This window comes from Panthera pardus, unplaced genomic scaffold (assembly GCF_024362965.1).
Source record: "Panthera pardus isolate Hobbes unplaced genomic scaffold, ASM2436296v1 HiC_scaffold_22, whole genome shotgun sequence".
NCBI classification, from domain to species: Eukaryota; Metazoa; Chordata; class Mammalia; order Carnivora; family Felidae; genus Panthera; species Panthera pardus.
Window position 1 is genome coordinate 1,616,072 of NW_026526788.1, and position 17,802 is coordinate 1,633,873.

Genomic DNA, 17,802 nt, shown 5'->3' on the forward strand with positions numbered 1-17,802 from the left:
AGGGAGGAAGGCCGAGCTGCCCGCGCGGGTTGCCGTCCAGCCACTGCTGGCTCGGGAAGGTGCCAGGCCCCCTCAGGGCACCCATGCCTGGGCTGGGAAGGGACAGGCCTATAATCTCAGAATTGGCTGGGAAGGGACAGGCCTATAATCTCAGAATTGGCTGGGAAGGGACAGGCCTATAGTCTCAGAATTGGCTAGCAGGCGCCACAGTGTGCCCCCAAGCCACCCCGGGCTCCAGAGACACACGCACACATGGTGACCGCCCTGGGCACAGGTCTCAGGGTATCCGATCCTGCAGGTTCAGAAGGCAGACAGCACGAGGCCGGTTCACAGCAGCACACAACACACATGAATATAACCCTGGCTAAGGCTGGCCTGGTCCCGGGACTAGAAGGATCTTCAGCAACCTTATCCTGCAGCTGTTAAACAGCAATCATCCAAGCAGCCGGCTGTTTGGTTCTTGAGAGATACTCAGCCCACAGCTTCCTCCAGGGGCTCTTCGAATGTCTGGCCCCAAGGATGGTCAGAATACTGTATTTTACCCCTTGCATCCAGCCAGAAGGGCCCCAGTTTGGTTCATTTTCAACCAAGCAAATATTTAGCGCAGCAAAAACGAATGTGCCCGGCCCTGTATTTGGTCCTACAAGGCCTGTGGAGGGCAGGGCCTGCATCCCCAAAGGATCCCACCTCCTGTTTGGAAGGTCAAGACACAACTGGGGACAAGAAAGACTGGCACTCGGCTGCCCTATAAATAGTGGGGGGGGGGGGGGGAGGGGGGGGAGGAAAGCGGGAACCGCCACGGCCCATGGGCCCTGCACTGGGCCCAGGAGACTCGGTAAGTCTGCTAAGGCAGAGAGGAGGGAAGAACTTTCTCGGCGTCAGAAAGAGCATCACAAACACCTGGAAATCATAACGAGCCCAGCACATTCACAGCACGGCAGGGGGAACGCTTCCAGAAATTGTTTTAAGGCTCCCACAGACCTGAAATAGAGTGAGATCTTCCCCCACAAAAACCCTGTGATTTTCAGCTGCGCAGAGAAAAAGGCAAGATACAGAGACAGGGAAAGAGAAAACATCGAAAAGAATTTGAGGTTTATGAAGAAGGCCCTTGGAGGAAACGCACGAGGAAGAGTGGGTAGATGGATGGCTACTCAAACGCATAAATAAAAATGACGTCAACTTTGGTTTCCACACTGCACAGGCCAAAAGGAACTGGGCTCACGTGGGCCGAACACGTCCTAAAGTTTTGGTTAGAGGCAGCTCGGGAATGAGCTGCCTCCTCAGTTTGCGAGGCCAGCAGAGCAGTTTGGAGGACGATTCCAGAACGCCTATCTCACCACAGCCAAGTGTACTGGCCACAGGTCGACACCAGAAGGCAGCCGCTCAGGAGCTGAGGGCACACAGAGCCTTCTAGAACCAGTTAGGGAAGTTGGGGTGGTGTCAGGGGACCCTAACAGACCTGGGGCTCTATGGAACCCTGGTCCAGAGGCCCCGCTGGTGACAGTGTGCCAGGTGGACCCCCCGCCCCCCACCTGAGTGACTCCGGGTTACCTGCAGGGCGACTGAGATCCGGCCTCCTGGCCTCCTTCCCTCTGCTACCTACGAGGCTTCAGCCCTTTCCACCACCAACCCGGGAGTACATCCCTACTCAGAGAACACGGGAAAGTGAACCATCAGAGGTTCTTCTTAATCTAAGAATATTGGGGCGCCCAGGTGGCTCAGTTGTTAAACATCCGACTTCCGCTCAGGCCGTGATCTCGCGGTTTGCGGGTTCAAGCCCTGCGCTGGGCCCTGTGCTGACAGTGTGGAGCCTGCTTGGGATTCTCTCTCTCCCTCTCTCTGCCCCCTCCCCAACTCGTGCTTTCTCTCTTTCTCTCAAAAGAAATACACTTAAATATATATATATATATATATATATATATATATATATATATATATATATATATATGATTATGAAACGTACGAGCCTGGAAAACACGTTATTTGGAAAGAAAGCGCCATTACGGGGAGGGGGGTACGGGAAGGGGGACAGGCAGCGGCAGAACCCCGCTCTCTGAGGTCTCTGTGGCGTGGGGCCGTGAGTCCATCGCTCCCCTGCACTCCGAGGAGGGCGGGAGAAGGCAGGACGGGGGGCGGGGGGCGGTCCCGGGGCACCCCCGCGGCTGATCTCACCTGGGTTTGGGAAGGCCTGAAGGCAGAGTCGAAGCCGTTCTGCAGGGAGTCGAGGAAGGGCTGGACCTTGTAGAGGCCGTGCGTGGTCTGGCTGGAGCGGAAGGCCACCACGTGGAAGTACTTGAGGATCTTCTCGAAGCGGGCCTGGCTCATGACCAGGGCGAGGCTCCTGTTGCTGTAGAAGCCGCCGCTCCAGATGCTGAGGACCGACTCGCAGTGGGAGATGCTGGTGGAGATCATGTAGCCCAGGAACGCCTTCATCTCCGTCAGCGTCACCTCGGCCCAGGCGCCGTCGCTGCCGAAGCGCTCCTGGAACTTCTTGGCGTACATGTTCGTCTGCACCACCATGTTCTTGAGCACGTTGTCGGGGACAAAGAGCTGGAAGAAGTCCATGGCACTGGCGCTGGGGGGCATCTTTCGGGTTGGGCCTAAAACGAAGGCAGGTCGGGGGTTCATTGCCGCAACCACCACCGCAGGGTGCACCCTGCCCCCGCCCCCTCCCAGCGCAGCTGGCTGGCCTGAGCCCCTCCCCCCCCAATGAACTTCGGTCCCCTTCCCTGGACAGCGGCACGCGCGCCCCCTGCCGCCCGGGCCCCGCACCTGCAGGTCCTCCCTCCACCGTGCACCCCGGGGCCCCGCGTTCTTCCCTGTCCAGCAACTTCAGAGAAAGGGACGCGCGAGCCGTGGGAAAAGACCCACGCAAGGGCACACTGAACTTAACACAGGAGCTCCGCCGTGGCTTTCTGCCTTTCGTTTCGCTTTCTTGTAAATTGACTTCTGTAAGTAAGAATGCTTTCACCCCTCGGGGCCTGAAAATTTCCACCCAGGAGAGGCTGCAATGTTTATCTCCTGGTGCTCTCCACGTGGCAATTTGGAATTTATTGGTGAATACATCTGAAGGGGCTTGTTCAGATAATTTCACCAAGGTAATAAAAAGCTCACAGTTTTGGGGCGCCTGGATGGCTCAGTCGGTTGAGCGTCCAACTTCCGCTCAGGTCATGATCCCACAGCTCCTGAGTTCGAGACCGGCGTCAGGCTCTGTGCTGACAGCTCATAGCCTGGAGCCTGCTCCGGATTCTGTGCCTCCTTCTCTCTCTGCCCCAACCCACTCGCATTCTGTCTCTGTCTCTCTCAAAAATAATAAACATTAAAAAGAAAAAATTAAAAAAAAAAAATCTCACAGTTTTGACTAATGCAGGGACAGCGTTCTGAACTACATACACACACATCCACCCATAAGAGATACGGCTTTCAATCCCAGTGTCTTAAGTCAGGCTAACAAGATGTAGAGGTTTGTAGGAGACAAGCTTTTTTTATTTAAAAAAATTTTTTGGGGGGGCACCTGGGTGGCTCAGTCGGTTGGGCGGCTGACTTCGGCTCAGGTCATGATCTCGCGGTCCATGAGTTCGAGCCCCATGTCGGGCTCTGTGCTGACCGCTCAGAGCCTGGAGCCTGTTTCCGATTCTGTGTCTCCCTCTCTCTGACCCTCCCCTGTTCATGCACTGTCTCTCCCTGTCTCAAACATAAATTAAAAAAAAAAAAAAAAAAACGTTAAAAAAATTTTTTTGAAGTAATCTCTACACCCAACTTTGGGGCTTGAACTCACGACCGGAGACCCCGAGTCCACCGACCAACGGAGCCAGCCAAGTGCCCCCTGAGGAGACCAGCTTTGCAATTTCTAATCAAAGCCGGGCACGCTCTCCAGAATTTTAACCACCCCCCCTAAACCTTTCTCTACTACTGATTTAGGCAGTCTCTGAAAAACACGTTTTTTCACAGCAAAATAAGACAATGTACACCCAACCGCCCAGGTTTCAGATCGGATAGAGTGGGGAGGTGAAACCCTGAATTCACATCTAGCTAAATGCACAGTCTTAGATAAATTCCCTCTTTCCCACAAGGAAAGCGGAACACCTGCTTCGCAAGGCTGTTGTGAAAACCTAGAGACTTATACTGAGATGTTATCAGCAGAAATCCACTGCCCCGGGCTCTGGGCTTTGGAATGCTCAATTGCTCTCATGTTGTAGAAAAAAAACCCTGAAGCCCGGAGAGTGAAGTGACCACCATACTCACTGTCACCAACCAGTTACTGGAAGGGCACCAGGCGGGTCCTGGTGCCACTGGCACCTAACTGCTCTCGGAGCAGGTGGCCCTGGCTGCAGGGACGGCGAGGCCAGGAGACAGCGGGGCCCCGGTGAGTAAGAGCGGCCTGCGGCCTACAGCCCCACACCCACTCTTTAGTGGAAATCATCTTATTTCAGGGAAGCCTTGCACCCTCCGGTGGGTGAAGCCATAAATTATTCAGGGGTAGCTCTCAAAGAGGAGAAAAACCAGCATTTTAATTGCTACATCATGCTGAGTGAGCAGAGTGAAATTTTCTCTTCCAAAAGTTATCTTTAAAGCAATTTTGCCTCCCGGGCTATTTCGCAATGAATTCTCCCAGCAAACTCTGCCCTGGCCAACTGTTTAATGAAGAAACGGGGAAGTAGCTGGCTCCCTCTTATCTGTTTAGTTTGGATTTACAAGCATCCTCCACTGCCCGTCTCAGCTGTTCTGATTCTTCGTATTGGAAAGTGTTGGCACAGGCCAGTCCCTGGGAAGGGATGGAGGGAAGGTGGGAGGGAGAAAATGCTATTCAGTAGATTCAACCCGTATCGCCAACCTTATTTATAATAGGGCTATTTAATAATATGGCTCTGGGGGTGGGCAGCGCCCCCAGCCAAGACAAGACTCTCTTACATTTGATTCATTCACAGGAGCTTTTCCGGCTATTACCCCACGTGATCCTTACAAGATCCTCGTGAAGCCTCGTCCCCTTTTGCAGGGAAGGAAACAGAAGCTCAGAAGTATAGGGATCCAGCCCAAGGTCACTCACTTGTAAGCGCCTTATCGTTGCGGCGACCGTCTTCCCACCTGGCCCAGCACCAGTCTGAGAGCACCTGCTGCTGCTGTAATTATTAACGTGCCACTTCTGCTCTCGAGAGTGGACAAGAAGGGATGTGGCTGTCCTGCACACAGTGCATACACACGGCTTAAGCCAGGTGCATGGTCCTCAAACCCCCCCGAGCTCCCTCTACCTCTGGCACACACACATTTCATGGTGGGCTATGTAGGGTTACAATGCACACAGCCAGAAGGAATTCTGAAGGGAAAAAAACCGCAAAGGTGGCATGGAAGTGAGGGTGGGGGTGGGGGGCAGGGTGGTAGGAAGGACCTGTAATGCCCGCGTTTACCTTCGGGTCTGCCGAAGGGAGACAGGGCTCTGCGTGTTGATGATGCATGACCAGGCTATAAACTCATACAGTCATCTCCCGGCCAGGGGAGGCCGGTGCTCTCCCCCCCCTCCCCGCCCCACCATGTCACCAAGTCACTCTTCAGGGCTTGGTTCAACCATCGCCCACCTGGTTCCTTCAGCCCCCCGGGGATCACCTGCTCCCTCAATCCCAGGATGCCACAGCAGGCCCACGGGCCCAGGGTAGCATTAAGAATGGTCCAGTGATGCTCAGATTCCCTGAAGAGATTCCGCCCCCACCCTGAACCACTACCCCAAGGTAGAAACCGACCCCCTCTTTCCAGGAGCGACATCTACAAAAGCAGATGTCCCGTTCAGGGGGTGGACTGTAACGCAAGGGCAGTTAGCAGAAACCACTTATTCCGAGAACACTCACGGGTGTCGTATGGATCCTAGGAAGAGAGGAGTAAGACCCAGTGCTCTCTCCCCAGGAAGTTCTCGGTGTAGGGACAGGAGCAGGCAGCAGACAGTGACCAGTGATGTCAGGCTCGGGGGAGGCCGGTGCTCACAAGAGGGACCCCGAGTCCAGATCCTGGGAGTGGGGGCGGGGGGGATGGACGAGCCGCGTGAGACGGCTCTCGAGACTGGCGGCTGCAAAGGGATGGCGGCCGGGAGGTTACAGACGATCTCAGGCACTGAGAACATCTCCCGCAAAGGCCCTGAGTTTAGCGGACTGTGCAAGAGAGAAGGCTGGCTGCAGGCACTGGGGGCAGGGCCCGGACTCCCCGCAGCGAGGCGAGAAGGGCTGTGAGCACCGCAGATCGTGCTCCCGCTTTAGGGGGAATCACTACAGGTGGTGTGTGGGGAGGGCCTGGGGCTGTTCCTGAAGCCAGTGAGCACCGGGGGGACCTGAGGGGTGGCCACCCGGCTTCCCCTCCTGGCTCCCTCACCTCTACGCACGGCGCCGTGCTCAGTTTCCATGCAGGTGTGCTGGGCAGGGGGAGCGGACTGCGGGCGAGCCGGGGACCGGAGGCGGCCTGAACCCTGGGGCCTCATCAATTTGTCATTTCCACTTGAACCAGAGCATCTTACAACACACGTGTCCAGGCTGAAACTCCAGATGCCTCACTGTCCTCTCCCGTTTTGCTCCTCCCCGCCAGCGCCCCCCCCCCCCCCCAGACACCAAAACCACCACGGGTTCCTCTGCTGCCGGCGCCCCGCATCCCGCCCATCCTCGCGTCCTGCTGCTGGAGTGTGTGATCAGCCACCCATTGCTCTGACCCAGGCAGCCACCACCCCTGGCCTAGAAGGCAAAAACGGTCTCCGCCCAAAGGATTCACAGCAACAGGAAAAATCGTTAAAAGAATATAAACCAGGTCGCTACAGTCCCCTGCTGAATTCAAACACTCCCGGGACTTGCCACCGCGTTAAAGCGAACCCACATTCCTGACCAAGCGCTCGGGGCCCTGCAGGGCCGGGTCACAGCTACCCACCCCCATCCCAGGCCGCTCTCCAAGGGCAGCTGAGCACAAGGGGTGCAGGTAGGGCTGGGGTCAGGCCTGGGCTCTGGCACGCTCCTTCCACCCCAGGGCCTGCACCCACGCAGACCCGTCCGCAGGAAGCAAGCCTTCCTTGATGAGGCGCCCCCAACCACAAGCAGAGAGCCGGTCCTGCCCATCCCCATCCAGACTGCACTTCCTTCCTGCATTTATCAGAGGCCAGGGTTGTTCTGTTAGGGACTTACACACCCGTTCTGGTCCACCTCTGCAGTCCCACCCTCTGACCCGGCCGCAGTGTGACAGCCGAGGTAAAGGCCGGTGGTCGCGGCGCTCTAAGCCCGGCCCACGGTATGCCGGACGCCCCTGCTGACAAGGTGGATAGAGTGGGTGAGTGGGGAGGGCCGATTCCACGGCCCACGCAGGAGGAAGGGCCTCTTTGCTGAGCCCCATGGAAGGGATCCGGTTTCGTGGACAGCAGCCCATGTCGATGTCTGATAAAAAAGGTAAGGACAGCCAGAAACATCTGTGTGGAGGCGGAAGCCTACGTGGCCGGGGTCTGCAGCTGCTGGTTACGTGACCGTGGCCAGGCCACGTAACCTCTCTGCATCTTGGTTTCCTTCCCCAGCCAGTGGGGGTAAGAACCACCACGGAGGGAATGAAAGCCACAGGCCGCGGCCCGTCCTGGCCGGTCCACCATGAGCCCCGTTTGGTGTGAGGGTCCCGCAGGAGCGACCGCCGCCCGCTTTCATGGTGCCCACTTCACGGCCACAGCCACATGTGGCCCTGATCCCCTCCTTCACACCGTCTGGAAGGAAAGTGTGGTTTTCTCAAGTCCAACCTTCCAGGGACAAAAGCAGTCATTTTGAGATGTGAAGGGCATTTTGCATCAACCGGCATCGTGGGGCAGCAATCGTCTGCAGCTTTGTGACACAGATAAGGATCCCTTCGTATTCTGAATTAAGGGCTTAAAATAACGAAATGAGGGGCGCCTGGGTGGCTCCGTCGGTTGAGCGGCCGACTTCGGCTCAGGTCACGATCTCGAGGTTCGTTGAGTTCCAGCCCCACGCCGGACTCCGGGCTGATGGCTCGGAGGCTGGAGCCTGCTTCGGATTCTGTGTCTCCCTCTCTCTCTCTCTCTCTCTGCCTCTGCCCCGCTCACACTCTGTCTCTCTCTCTCTCTCTCAAAAATAAATAAACATTAAAATGTTTAATAAAATAAATAATAAAATAACAAAATGATTCTCCCCAGGCAAAATCAAGCAGATATAAAAATATAAAAGAACATCCTGTGCGATCACAAAAATATTCCTCTCAGCTGAGATGTGAAAAAAAAAATCAAGATATTATATTCTGTAAAAAGGTAACGTAGGAAATAGCCAAGCTATTGTGCTCAGTGCCGGCTGCAGCTGGGCCTTTATCTTGGGCTGAACTAATCCTCCTGTCTTCTCCGTTTATCTCCTTCCTCCCTCCGCCCGTGGCTGACGTGCAGGACAAGCTGTCTGTCTGACGAGCTGTCTGTCTGCCAAGCTGCCGAGGCCCGGGTCTCGGCTGCAGAATCCAGCCACACGGCCACTCGAGACCTCCAAGGCTTCCTTCCTTGTTTAACCTCGTGGCTCATGGCTACGTGACCGGGAACAAATTCGTTTCGCAGCCAGATCAAGGAATGTCCACACAGGGGCGGGAGCCTTGGGTAGGAGTCCAGGCCGTGTTCCTCACCTCCCCGGGGCTCGGCCCCTCATCCGTGTGGCCAGATGGGGTAATGCACACTTGTCTCACTGGGCAGCTGGGAGCCGCGTCCAGTGAGTTTAGGTGTGGCCGACCTGCAACGCTTACCCACGACGTACCAACACAGGCTCAGATGAGCGTTAAGTCCTCGAAATGGTGCCTTCCCACCAGAGGACACGTGAGACTCCTCGCCGCTCTCCAGGGCCTTTAGAAAACATGCAGAAACCCGGCCGGGAAACCCAAGTACAGCATCAGTCACGCAATTTATCGCTTGCAAGGCTTCCTTGTCAGGAGCACGTAAGGGCAAGCCGTGTGTGTGTGCGTGTTTGTGTGCACATGCACGCGTGTGCCCATGCATGGTCTCCCTCATGTTAATCCAGCCCAGTGGCGGGAGAAGACACCGGCAATACAGAGACAATTCTGGGATGGGACGCCTGAGGTGACGCCGTTCACAGGAGTAGTTCTTGTAGAAGAGGGCTAATGTGTTGGCTGTTCGGGACGTTAAAGCTACACCCCTGACCAGATGTCACGTGACAAAGAACTGCTTTGCAGAGAAGGGGGGGGCATGCACCCATGCCTGACATATAAAAGCTTTTCAAGACAGCCCAACTTCAAGAACGAGGCACCCATACACCTATAAGGAACAGTCTTACACGACTGTGTAAGGTGAACAGTCTTCATCTATGTGTGACGGCCAGCTCAAGGGCCTGCCACCTGCAGTGGGGGGAGGGGGGGGGCGGGGTGCTCTGCTGGGCGGGGGGTGGGGAGGGACCCTGACCATCTCCACGTGCACTGAGCTAACGGGGAGCAGCTGGAACCAAACGGATCTGCTCTCGCCTGGGCCTGCCCACCCCCTCCCAGGGTCCTCTCTCTCTGGAGCTCTGGTCGTTTACATTTTAGGTCACGCGCACACTGTTCTCTGGACTTTGTTCGCGAACGGAGATCAGGTCACACGCGCTTGGACGGGCAGAACAGGGAACTTCTACTGCTCCCGCCGCATCCGGTTTGGATGTAAGCAGCAAGGTGACAACACGGGAGGGGCCGTGACCCTGACCAACAGCTCAGGTGTCGAAGGAAGGAACGAACACTGCCAGTCGCAAAGCTTCATTGCGAATGTGACTCCCTTAGTGGCAGTAGCCTAAAGGCCAGGTGACGGGGCTATTCCATGGCATCCATGAGTCTGTGAGTCCTCCCACGGCTAAGATTCCGTGCAGCCTGTGAGAACGGCTGGTCCAGGCTCAGACCCCACGCCCAGGACCACGCGCATCCCCTGTGCCCCCGGACCAGGCTTCTCCACTAGGACACTTCCCCACCCAAAGCACAGATTTCACTTTTCCTTCGTGCTGAGCTAAAGCATAGTGGGGAGAGGTAGGTGGCCGTTAAAGGATGAGAGGCGGAGTTGGCCGCAGCTGGGGTTGGGGGCGGGAGGGAGCTGGTTCTGTTCCCGGCTCTTTCCCTGTCTAACCGAGCCTCTGTGAAACTCCAGTGTCTTTGGGTTTCAGTTCCTCACGGGTAACTCTCCTCCTCCCCCTTCCAAGACCGATGAAACGGTAGAGCCAACGACGGAAGTATTCCGAGGAATGTAAATAATTATGTAAAAGTCACCTAGCACGGTTCGGAAATAGTTGCCGGCCAGCAGAGTCGACGACCTGGGACTGGCCTCCAGCTCCGTGACGCACGAGGCGCGTGACCTTGGGCAAGGTGCTTCATCACTTCATCTTAGAGCACGTGGGACGGGCGGCTTGAAGGGCAGCAATTTACTTCCCACGGTTCTGGAGGTGAAGGCCAAGATCACGGTGTTGACAGACCTGGTGTCTGGAGAAGGCCACTCCCTGGTTCACAAGGGGCCGTCTTCTCGCTGTGTTTCCATGCAGGGGGAGGTCCAGGGAGATCTCTGGGGTCTCTTTCCTAAGACACACTAATCCCACCATGAGACCCCACCCTCATGACCTAGGCGCCTCCCACAGGCCCACCTCCTCGTACCGTCGTGTTGGGGACGGGGTGGGAGTTCCGGGGGCCACGCAAACGTTCGGTCTATAGTCCTCGGCGACCCACGGTCTCCGTGTTGGTAGAGCGAAGACAAAGAGAACGGTACCAGGAGGTTCACAGTCAGGGTGCGGACGGAGAGGGAGGACGCCCAGCAAGAGGCTGAGGTGCCCAGTGATGGGATCTGATCACGTGCCCGACAGCATCCGCCAGTCCCCTACCCCCGGCTCCTGTCCCACTTCCCGGAGCTGACTTACCAGATGGCTATTACAGAAGAGCAGCCTTAGCTACCACAGTTGATAGTTCATTTAGACGCCGTGTCTATTTTTCACAGGAGGCTGTATTTTTAAAGCCTCTGCTTGGAGACAGAAAGAGTGGCAGGATTTTTGTCTCCCGCTTGGGAAGTACACGATGGGGAGGGGACGGGGAGCTGAGGAGCTACGGGGCCACCGTCTGGGGCTGGCCCCACCTCAAAGGCCCCGTGTCACGCGCAGTGGCCAGCGGGGACGGGCCACCCAGAGAATTTGCTCATTTCCTCCGTGACCTCACAGCTTTTTCTTGCTTCCCTTGCTTCCTGCTGTGCCAAGGACACCCACCTTGGTTCTTCATGCCGAACCAAACCAGGTTCATGGCCAACTTCCATGTGCCTGGGTGCTGTTTCTTCCTCAGGCTCCTTCTCCAGACCTTCCTCCTCCCGCACACCGGGCGCCCGCTGAGCCCACTGGTGTCCCCAACTTGCTGCCCGCCCTGGCCAGTCCCGCGTAGCATCACGGTGCATGTTCCTCCGAGGCAGGCAAGAGAAAGGGACCGCGCCCCGGGCACTCCGGGAGAGTGCGAACGATGAAAAGCATGGACAGTCCCCCTGGGCTTCAAGAAGCGTATTCCAAGCCCTGCACCTGATGGCATATAGAAAACTCTGGTGTGCCTCACGGAGGGTCTTCTGTGCATAAAGCACCACAACAAGCAGTTAGCTGACCACACTTGATTCTCACGGGGGTCAACCCAAGAGGCGCCGGGACGCCCGCTCTGCAGCCGCGGAAGCAAGAGTCTTGCCCCAGGTCACCCCGGCTGGTGAATGAAGGAGCCGACGGTCTCTTCCCCCCGCCAGGCGCCACCCACACACGCGGGCATGGACTCCCCAGATGGCTGAGTCTTCCTGGCGTTGTGGTTGCTTCCAATTTCCCAGGCGCGTGATGCAGTTCTGACCTGGGGAGGGTGAGGGGAGGCAGAGGGCCGGCCCAGGAAGGAGGACAGAGGCTGTGGCGAGACAGGACAGGAGCTGAAAAGGGGGCTATTTAAATATATATGGACTTGGGAGTTTCTTTCTTTGGCTGAAATAAATTCTTAGAAGGAACTCTGAGCTGAGGCACCACCCACGCCCTCCCCCCCCCCCCCCCCCCCCCCCGCTTCCAAAACGAGCAGCGATGGGGACGACAGGGCCCAGCAAAGCAGGCGCACCACCAATGGGTCCGGCTGCTGGAGCGCAAACCGGAAATCCTGGATAATTTTGGAGGAAGTCATAGGGATTTTGTCACTGATGGCGAATCCCTTGGGAGAGGTCCAGAGGGGGTTTGTGGAAGGTCCACACGGATGGGAGTTTTGTCTGTTGGGTCTGAGGCGCCTAGAACAGTGTCTGGCCCACTGAGGTGTGCTGAGCGAGCCAGGGAAAAGGGAATGTGTTCAAAGGCTAATGACCCTCCAGGTCTCAAGGTCAACAGCAGCACCCTGCAGCTCACAGAGAAGGTCAAGGGCACCGAGGTGCTCACTAGAACATGAGGCGGGAGAGTAGACAAGACAAAGGGTGGGATCCACAACGCGTGCGCTGGATGTAGGGCCAGGGACCCCTTGCAGACAGCCCGAGGTATGGGCAGGACCACCCCGTGCGTGCGCGCATGCGTGTGCCTGAAGAGGGAGTAGGGATTCGGGCGGGACCCACTCGTCCACACCTTACGTTCCTCAAGACGCTGGGTTTAGCCCTTTGTGCCTATCTACAAGAGAGATTAAACACAGAGTTACGGAGATGCACAGACTGGGCCGGGCACATAAAATGTGCCATGTTTGCAAACCAGTCTTAGTATTTAAAAAAAATACTGGGAGCCCAAGGAAGGGGACAAAAAGCAACCAGCACAGGCCCATCATGACCTCTGAGATGGCTTCGCCACAGGCCAGAGGGAATGAGAGAGTCGGTGAAGAGGCCAGAAGGCTCTGGGAGGCCCCAGAAAGGGTCCGGCCCTTTCCAACCCGAAAGAGAAGGTACAGGCCACACTGCATCCTGAACCCAGTCGGTGGCATCAGGAGGTGGGGCCTGGACCTCTGCTCTGGGGCTCAGGAGCCCTGCTTGAGAAGCAGCAGTGACAAGGGTCTGTGTTGACATGATGGTGGTTAGGTCAACGAGGAACATCAGAGGCCACTGCGTGGGACTGGGCTGGACTCCCTCCCTCGAAAAACCTATTAGGACACAGGGGCTGGCCACCCTCCCCGCTGCTGACAGCTGACTCTCGGGCACCTCCCCTCCTGCCTTGGCATCGCTGGTGCAACCCGCTGCCTCCTTTCACAGCCCAGCATGGCTGTGTGGACCCCAGGCCATGCTCCTTGTCTCCCTCCACCAGGCGTCTGTATTTGCTCTGCGTGCCTGTGTCCCCCGGGGGCACCCGAGTGCAGGACTGCAGGATCGCTGGGGTGTGGAGGGAGGAGGGAGAGCAAAGGCTTCCGGTGGAGTTCTCATCCTCCTTTCTAGTACTCGGGGACACCCATGGCACCCTGTGCGTGGAGGATGGGACCAGGCGCTGTCTCGGCTCAGCTGGGCCAAGAAGAAGGAAGGCAGGCCGGAGGGGCTTTATCCCTGCACCCTAACTGCATCCCTCTAATGCCCTGCACAGCCCTCCAGGCCCCGGGAGAGAGAAGGCAAGGGACCAGGGACCAGGGACCAGGCAAGAAAGAAGTACATCCTGTCCAAGCTGGCCGGGAAGCCTGAGAGAGGACCCACATTCATGCTATGACTCACCGAGTCAAGCCGGTGGAGGGAGGTGCCGACCTCTGCATCCAGGGGACTGTGGGGAGAGGCTGGCCCCCCCCCCCCCCACCAGCCACCTGCAGCCTCGCCTCCCCAAGAGGAAACAAGGAACCAGAGGAGGTCAATGTTATGGTTACTGAGTTGGGGGCGGTTCTGGCCTTCAGGCTCCTATCCTTTTTCTTCCTGGAGCCTTTCCTTTCTCAGGGTCACACATCCAGAGCCCCGTTCCCCAAGTGTAGCTGGGCCGGGTATGTTATTTATTTCTCCGTGAACATAAAAGAACGTTTACATATCTTATTCAGCATACGTGTATATGGCACTTATGCTGTATATGTGTTCTGCTTTATAAATGATAGTTTGACTCCCTTCCTCCTTGATGATAACTCGGAGACACGTGCACCACTACTAACCTCCATGTATCCAATGAGAAAACTGAGTCACAGACAGGTTAAGGGACTTGCCTGAGGTCACACAACCAGCAAAGGGCAGGACCAGAAGCCACCCCTGATGGCCCAGCCTGAGTCCATGCCCCTGACCACCGCACTGTGGTAAATCTTGACGGAAGATTCTTCCAGTTTCAGTGCCCCCCCACCACACGACCTCACAGCCCCAACACACACAGCTGACAATAGCAGACGCCTCTATAGAAATGAGGGAAAGGAAGCCAGCAGCCTCCCCCCAGGCTGCCCACCTGTGATCTGACCCCCCAGCGTTAGCTAGGACACAAGCCTCACAAGTACAGGGGCTCATTTTACTTATTTTCCAGAATCCCATTACTGGATCCCAGTAAGAGCTGGCTGGCTGAATAACATTTGCTGGGGTGTCACCGAGACCTCCTTTTCCCTTCTGGGTTTGGATGGGACCAGGCACTCACAGACGCCGTCCAGAGTCACAGCCCAGCTCAGATCAGCGAGGCCCCCGGCTGTCTGCTCAAGTTAACGCAGCTTCAGGACGTTGCAAAATGGCAGCCGTCAACGTCAACAAAATACCCTTGGACGAGACCGAGCTCCAGGGCAAGAGAGGCACTCTTCATTTGGGAGAGTCAGGCTGTCACTGAATCCGTCCTGGGGACCAGCTTCTGGCCAGCGGAAAGAACCAGCTGAGACTTGAATTCCAAAGAATTCAGGGATGGTGAAGAAACACCCGCTCTTTGAGGAAGACACAGGGGTGACTGCCACTTAGCCCCTGGCCACCGCATCAAAGAACCTGAGAGTGGAAACCCACAGTGTGTTGTTCTGTGCCCGACAGATCCATTGGAGTTGGACAAAGGCCCGATAACTCCTTCAGGAAGGGAGCCACTGAGGTACGTTCTTTAAAAAAAAATTTTTTTTTAACATTTATTTATTTTTGAGACAGAGAGAGACAGAGCATGAACAGGGGAGGGGCAGAGAGAGAGGCAGACACAGAATCCGAAGCAGGCTCCAGGCTCTGAGCCGTCAGCACAGAGCCCGACGCGGGGCTCGAACCCACAGACCGTGAGATCACGACCTGAGCGGAAGTCGGACGCTTAACCGACTGAGCCACCCCGGCGCCCCTGAGGTACATTCTTTAATTTCAAGAGGTACCTAAGTTTGGGGCATCCAGTGTGGGGAGGGGACACTAACCTTGATTCAGAGGTGATGCTGTGCCTAGGGCTCCATTAGGGTTTTAATGTACGCAGGCACCAGATTTCTTTCTTTCTTCTTTTCCTTTTAATATAATTCATTGTCAAGTTGGCTAACATACAGGAGGTACAGTGTGCTCTTGGTTTGGGGGGGTAGATTCCCGTGATTCATCGCTTCCATACAATACCCAGTGCTTCTCCCAACAAGCGCCCTCCCCCATGCCCATCACCCATTTTCCCCTCCCCCCCACCCCCCCCATCAACCCTCAGCGTGTTCTCTGTATTTGCCTCCCTCCCTCTCTGTCGGTAACTATTTCTTCCCCTTCCCTTCCCCCATGGTCTTCTGTGAAGTTTCTCAAGTTCCCCATAGGAGTGAAAACATATGTTTTCATCTGTCTTTCTCTGCCTGACTTATTTCACTTAGCCTAACACCCTCCAGTGCCATCCACGTTGCTACAAACGGCAGGACTTCATTCTTTCTCATGGCCGAGTAGTATTCCATCGTATATAGAAACCACATCTTCTTTATCCACTCGTCAGTCGACGGACATTTGGGCTCTTTCCATAATTTGGCTATTGTGGAAAGCGCTGCTATAGACATTGGGGTATACGGGCCCCTATGCCTCAGCACTCCTGTGTCCCTTGGATAAGGTCCCAGCGGTGCTCCCGCTGGGTCATAGGGTAGATCTATTTTTAATTTTGTGAGGAACCTCCACGTTGTTTTTCCAGAGCGGCTGCACCAGTTTGCTTTCCCACCAACAGCGCAGGCGTCTCATTTCTAAGGGAAGTTTTACGGATGTGTAAGCGGAGGCCCAGGGCTTGGAGCAACTGTTCAAGGTCGGAGCTTGAGTAGGAGCCCAAGCTGCTTCCATGCCCCAGGTGGCTGCCTTCCTACGCAAGCACACGACCAAGTGTAGTGCCCTAAGTGCTCATCACAGCCGTGTGCACCAGCTGCCTAAGCACCGAGGAGGAGGAGGGGGACCGGGTGGGGGGGGGGGGTGAGGAGGGGGATAAACGCTTCCCACTGGGAGGCGACCCTAGCCGGCCGAGGTGCAGCTGCAGCGACCAAGGTGCGTAGCTAGGTGTCTCATAGCAGAGTGACAGGGGGCGGGCCTTCCGGACAGAACTGCCCGTGACGCACAGGCAGCTGTGTCTCTAATGCCGTTGAGTCCAGGAAAAAGCAGGGTCCTCTGCTGCTCAGGGCTCACCGTCTGACAAATCGAATTACCCACATGGGGCTGCACCGTGACCACGTTTAGCCAGCAGTTTTGTAGCTCTCGGGTTTTTCTAGCGCTCCTTTCTGGGCAAGGTGACGCCGCGCTAGACAGGTCGACTGCAGAGCACATACGCGACCATCCCTAATCTTCACGCATAAAGACAAAGAAACCAGCGCGAGGGATCCGAAGTGAAAGCTGTAAGGAGACACAGAACACTAAGCTGTGCCCGGCAAATGCCATAAACGTCTTGCCCACCATCAGCCCACGACTGTTCTCTTACTTGATAAAGGGCTTGCGCCTGGAGAGTAACCCACGGAAACACGAAGAACACAGAGTGCACCTCTCAACTGACACCCTTCGAATCGGGGTGGATACGGAAAGGCTGGCATACTTCCAAACAAACCCTGATTGTTTCACATCTTCCTTTGTTTTAACTTTCTTTATTTGGAGCACGAGGAGGAGAGAGAGAGGGAATCCCGAGCAGGCTCCGTGCTGTCAGCGCGGAGCCCGACGTGGGGCTCGAACTCACAAACTGTGAGATCTGGAAGTTGGATGCTCAAGCAACGGAGCCACCCCAGGTGCCTTGTAGATCTTGGTCTTGCTCAAGATGCCTACTGAAATTCGGCACACGGTGCTTCTAAAACCAATCTGTGCAGGTGCTTCCGCACCCCCAGCCCATTCTCCAGGAATGAATGAAACAGAGCACCCTGCACGCCTCTTCGGAATAGGCGTCAATCCTTGACCCACAGATGGCAAATAGGCTCGGGCTCTTGTGTCAACTCGCGTGGCTCGTAGCTGCCTGTACCGGTGTTAAGGAGGATTCTGAAGTCTGTGGCTGGGGGGAAGGGTAGGGTCGTGACTGACGAGCAGCGCTTCCTGGGGGTGAAGGTGGCCAGGGCGCAGCAAGGGGTCACATATCTGCCCCACTTAGTGGGGAAGGGCAAAACAGGACGGCACTCTCCCCCAAACATTCGAGCCCTCTTAAAAGATCAGCGCCCGGTATTACTTAGAGCTCACAGAAACATCTCTCTGTTTATCAAAGAATAAAAAGGCATAACATTTCCAAGGGGGAAATCTGCCTTTACAAATTGTTTACAAGCTTTGATGTTATTCTAAGGGAATGTTCAGAGATGCACGTGTATTTTGCAGAGGAAAAACAGTCCAAATACACTAAATGTCCCCAAATAGGGAATATTCATGATGTGGAATCCTCTCTACGTTAAAAAGGAATGTTCTCGAGGAGTATTTGAGAGCGTAAGAAAACGTTCAGGAGACCATCTTTAAAAAGATAAGAAAGCAGTACAAACAGTTTGGTACAAACTTAAAAAAAAAAAGTGTGCCTGTAAACTCTAAAC

The 17,802-nt window shown here is 55.8% G+C and overlaps 1 protein-coding gene across 4 annotated transcripts in view; it reads right to left on the reverse strand.

Annotated features, from left to right (window-relative positions):
* The window catches only part of PGBD5 (piggyBac transposable element derived 5), a 107,026-nt gene that overhangs the window by 30,528 nt on the left and 58,696 nt on the right, over positions 1 to 17,802 (reverse strand). For 3 of the 4 annotated variants that reach the window (XM_053910187.1, XM_019419056.2, XM_019419057.2), the window contains exon 2: positions 2,173 to 2,600. In XM_053910187.1, coding sequence (XP_053766162.1) covers positions 2,173 to 2,600 — 428 coding nt within the window. Of the gene's footprint in view, positions 1 to 2,172; positions 2,601 to 5,840; positions 6,027 to 17,802 lie in introns of those variants that run through there. The other variant, XM_019419059.2, reaches the window with a different exon arrangement.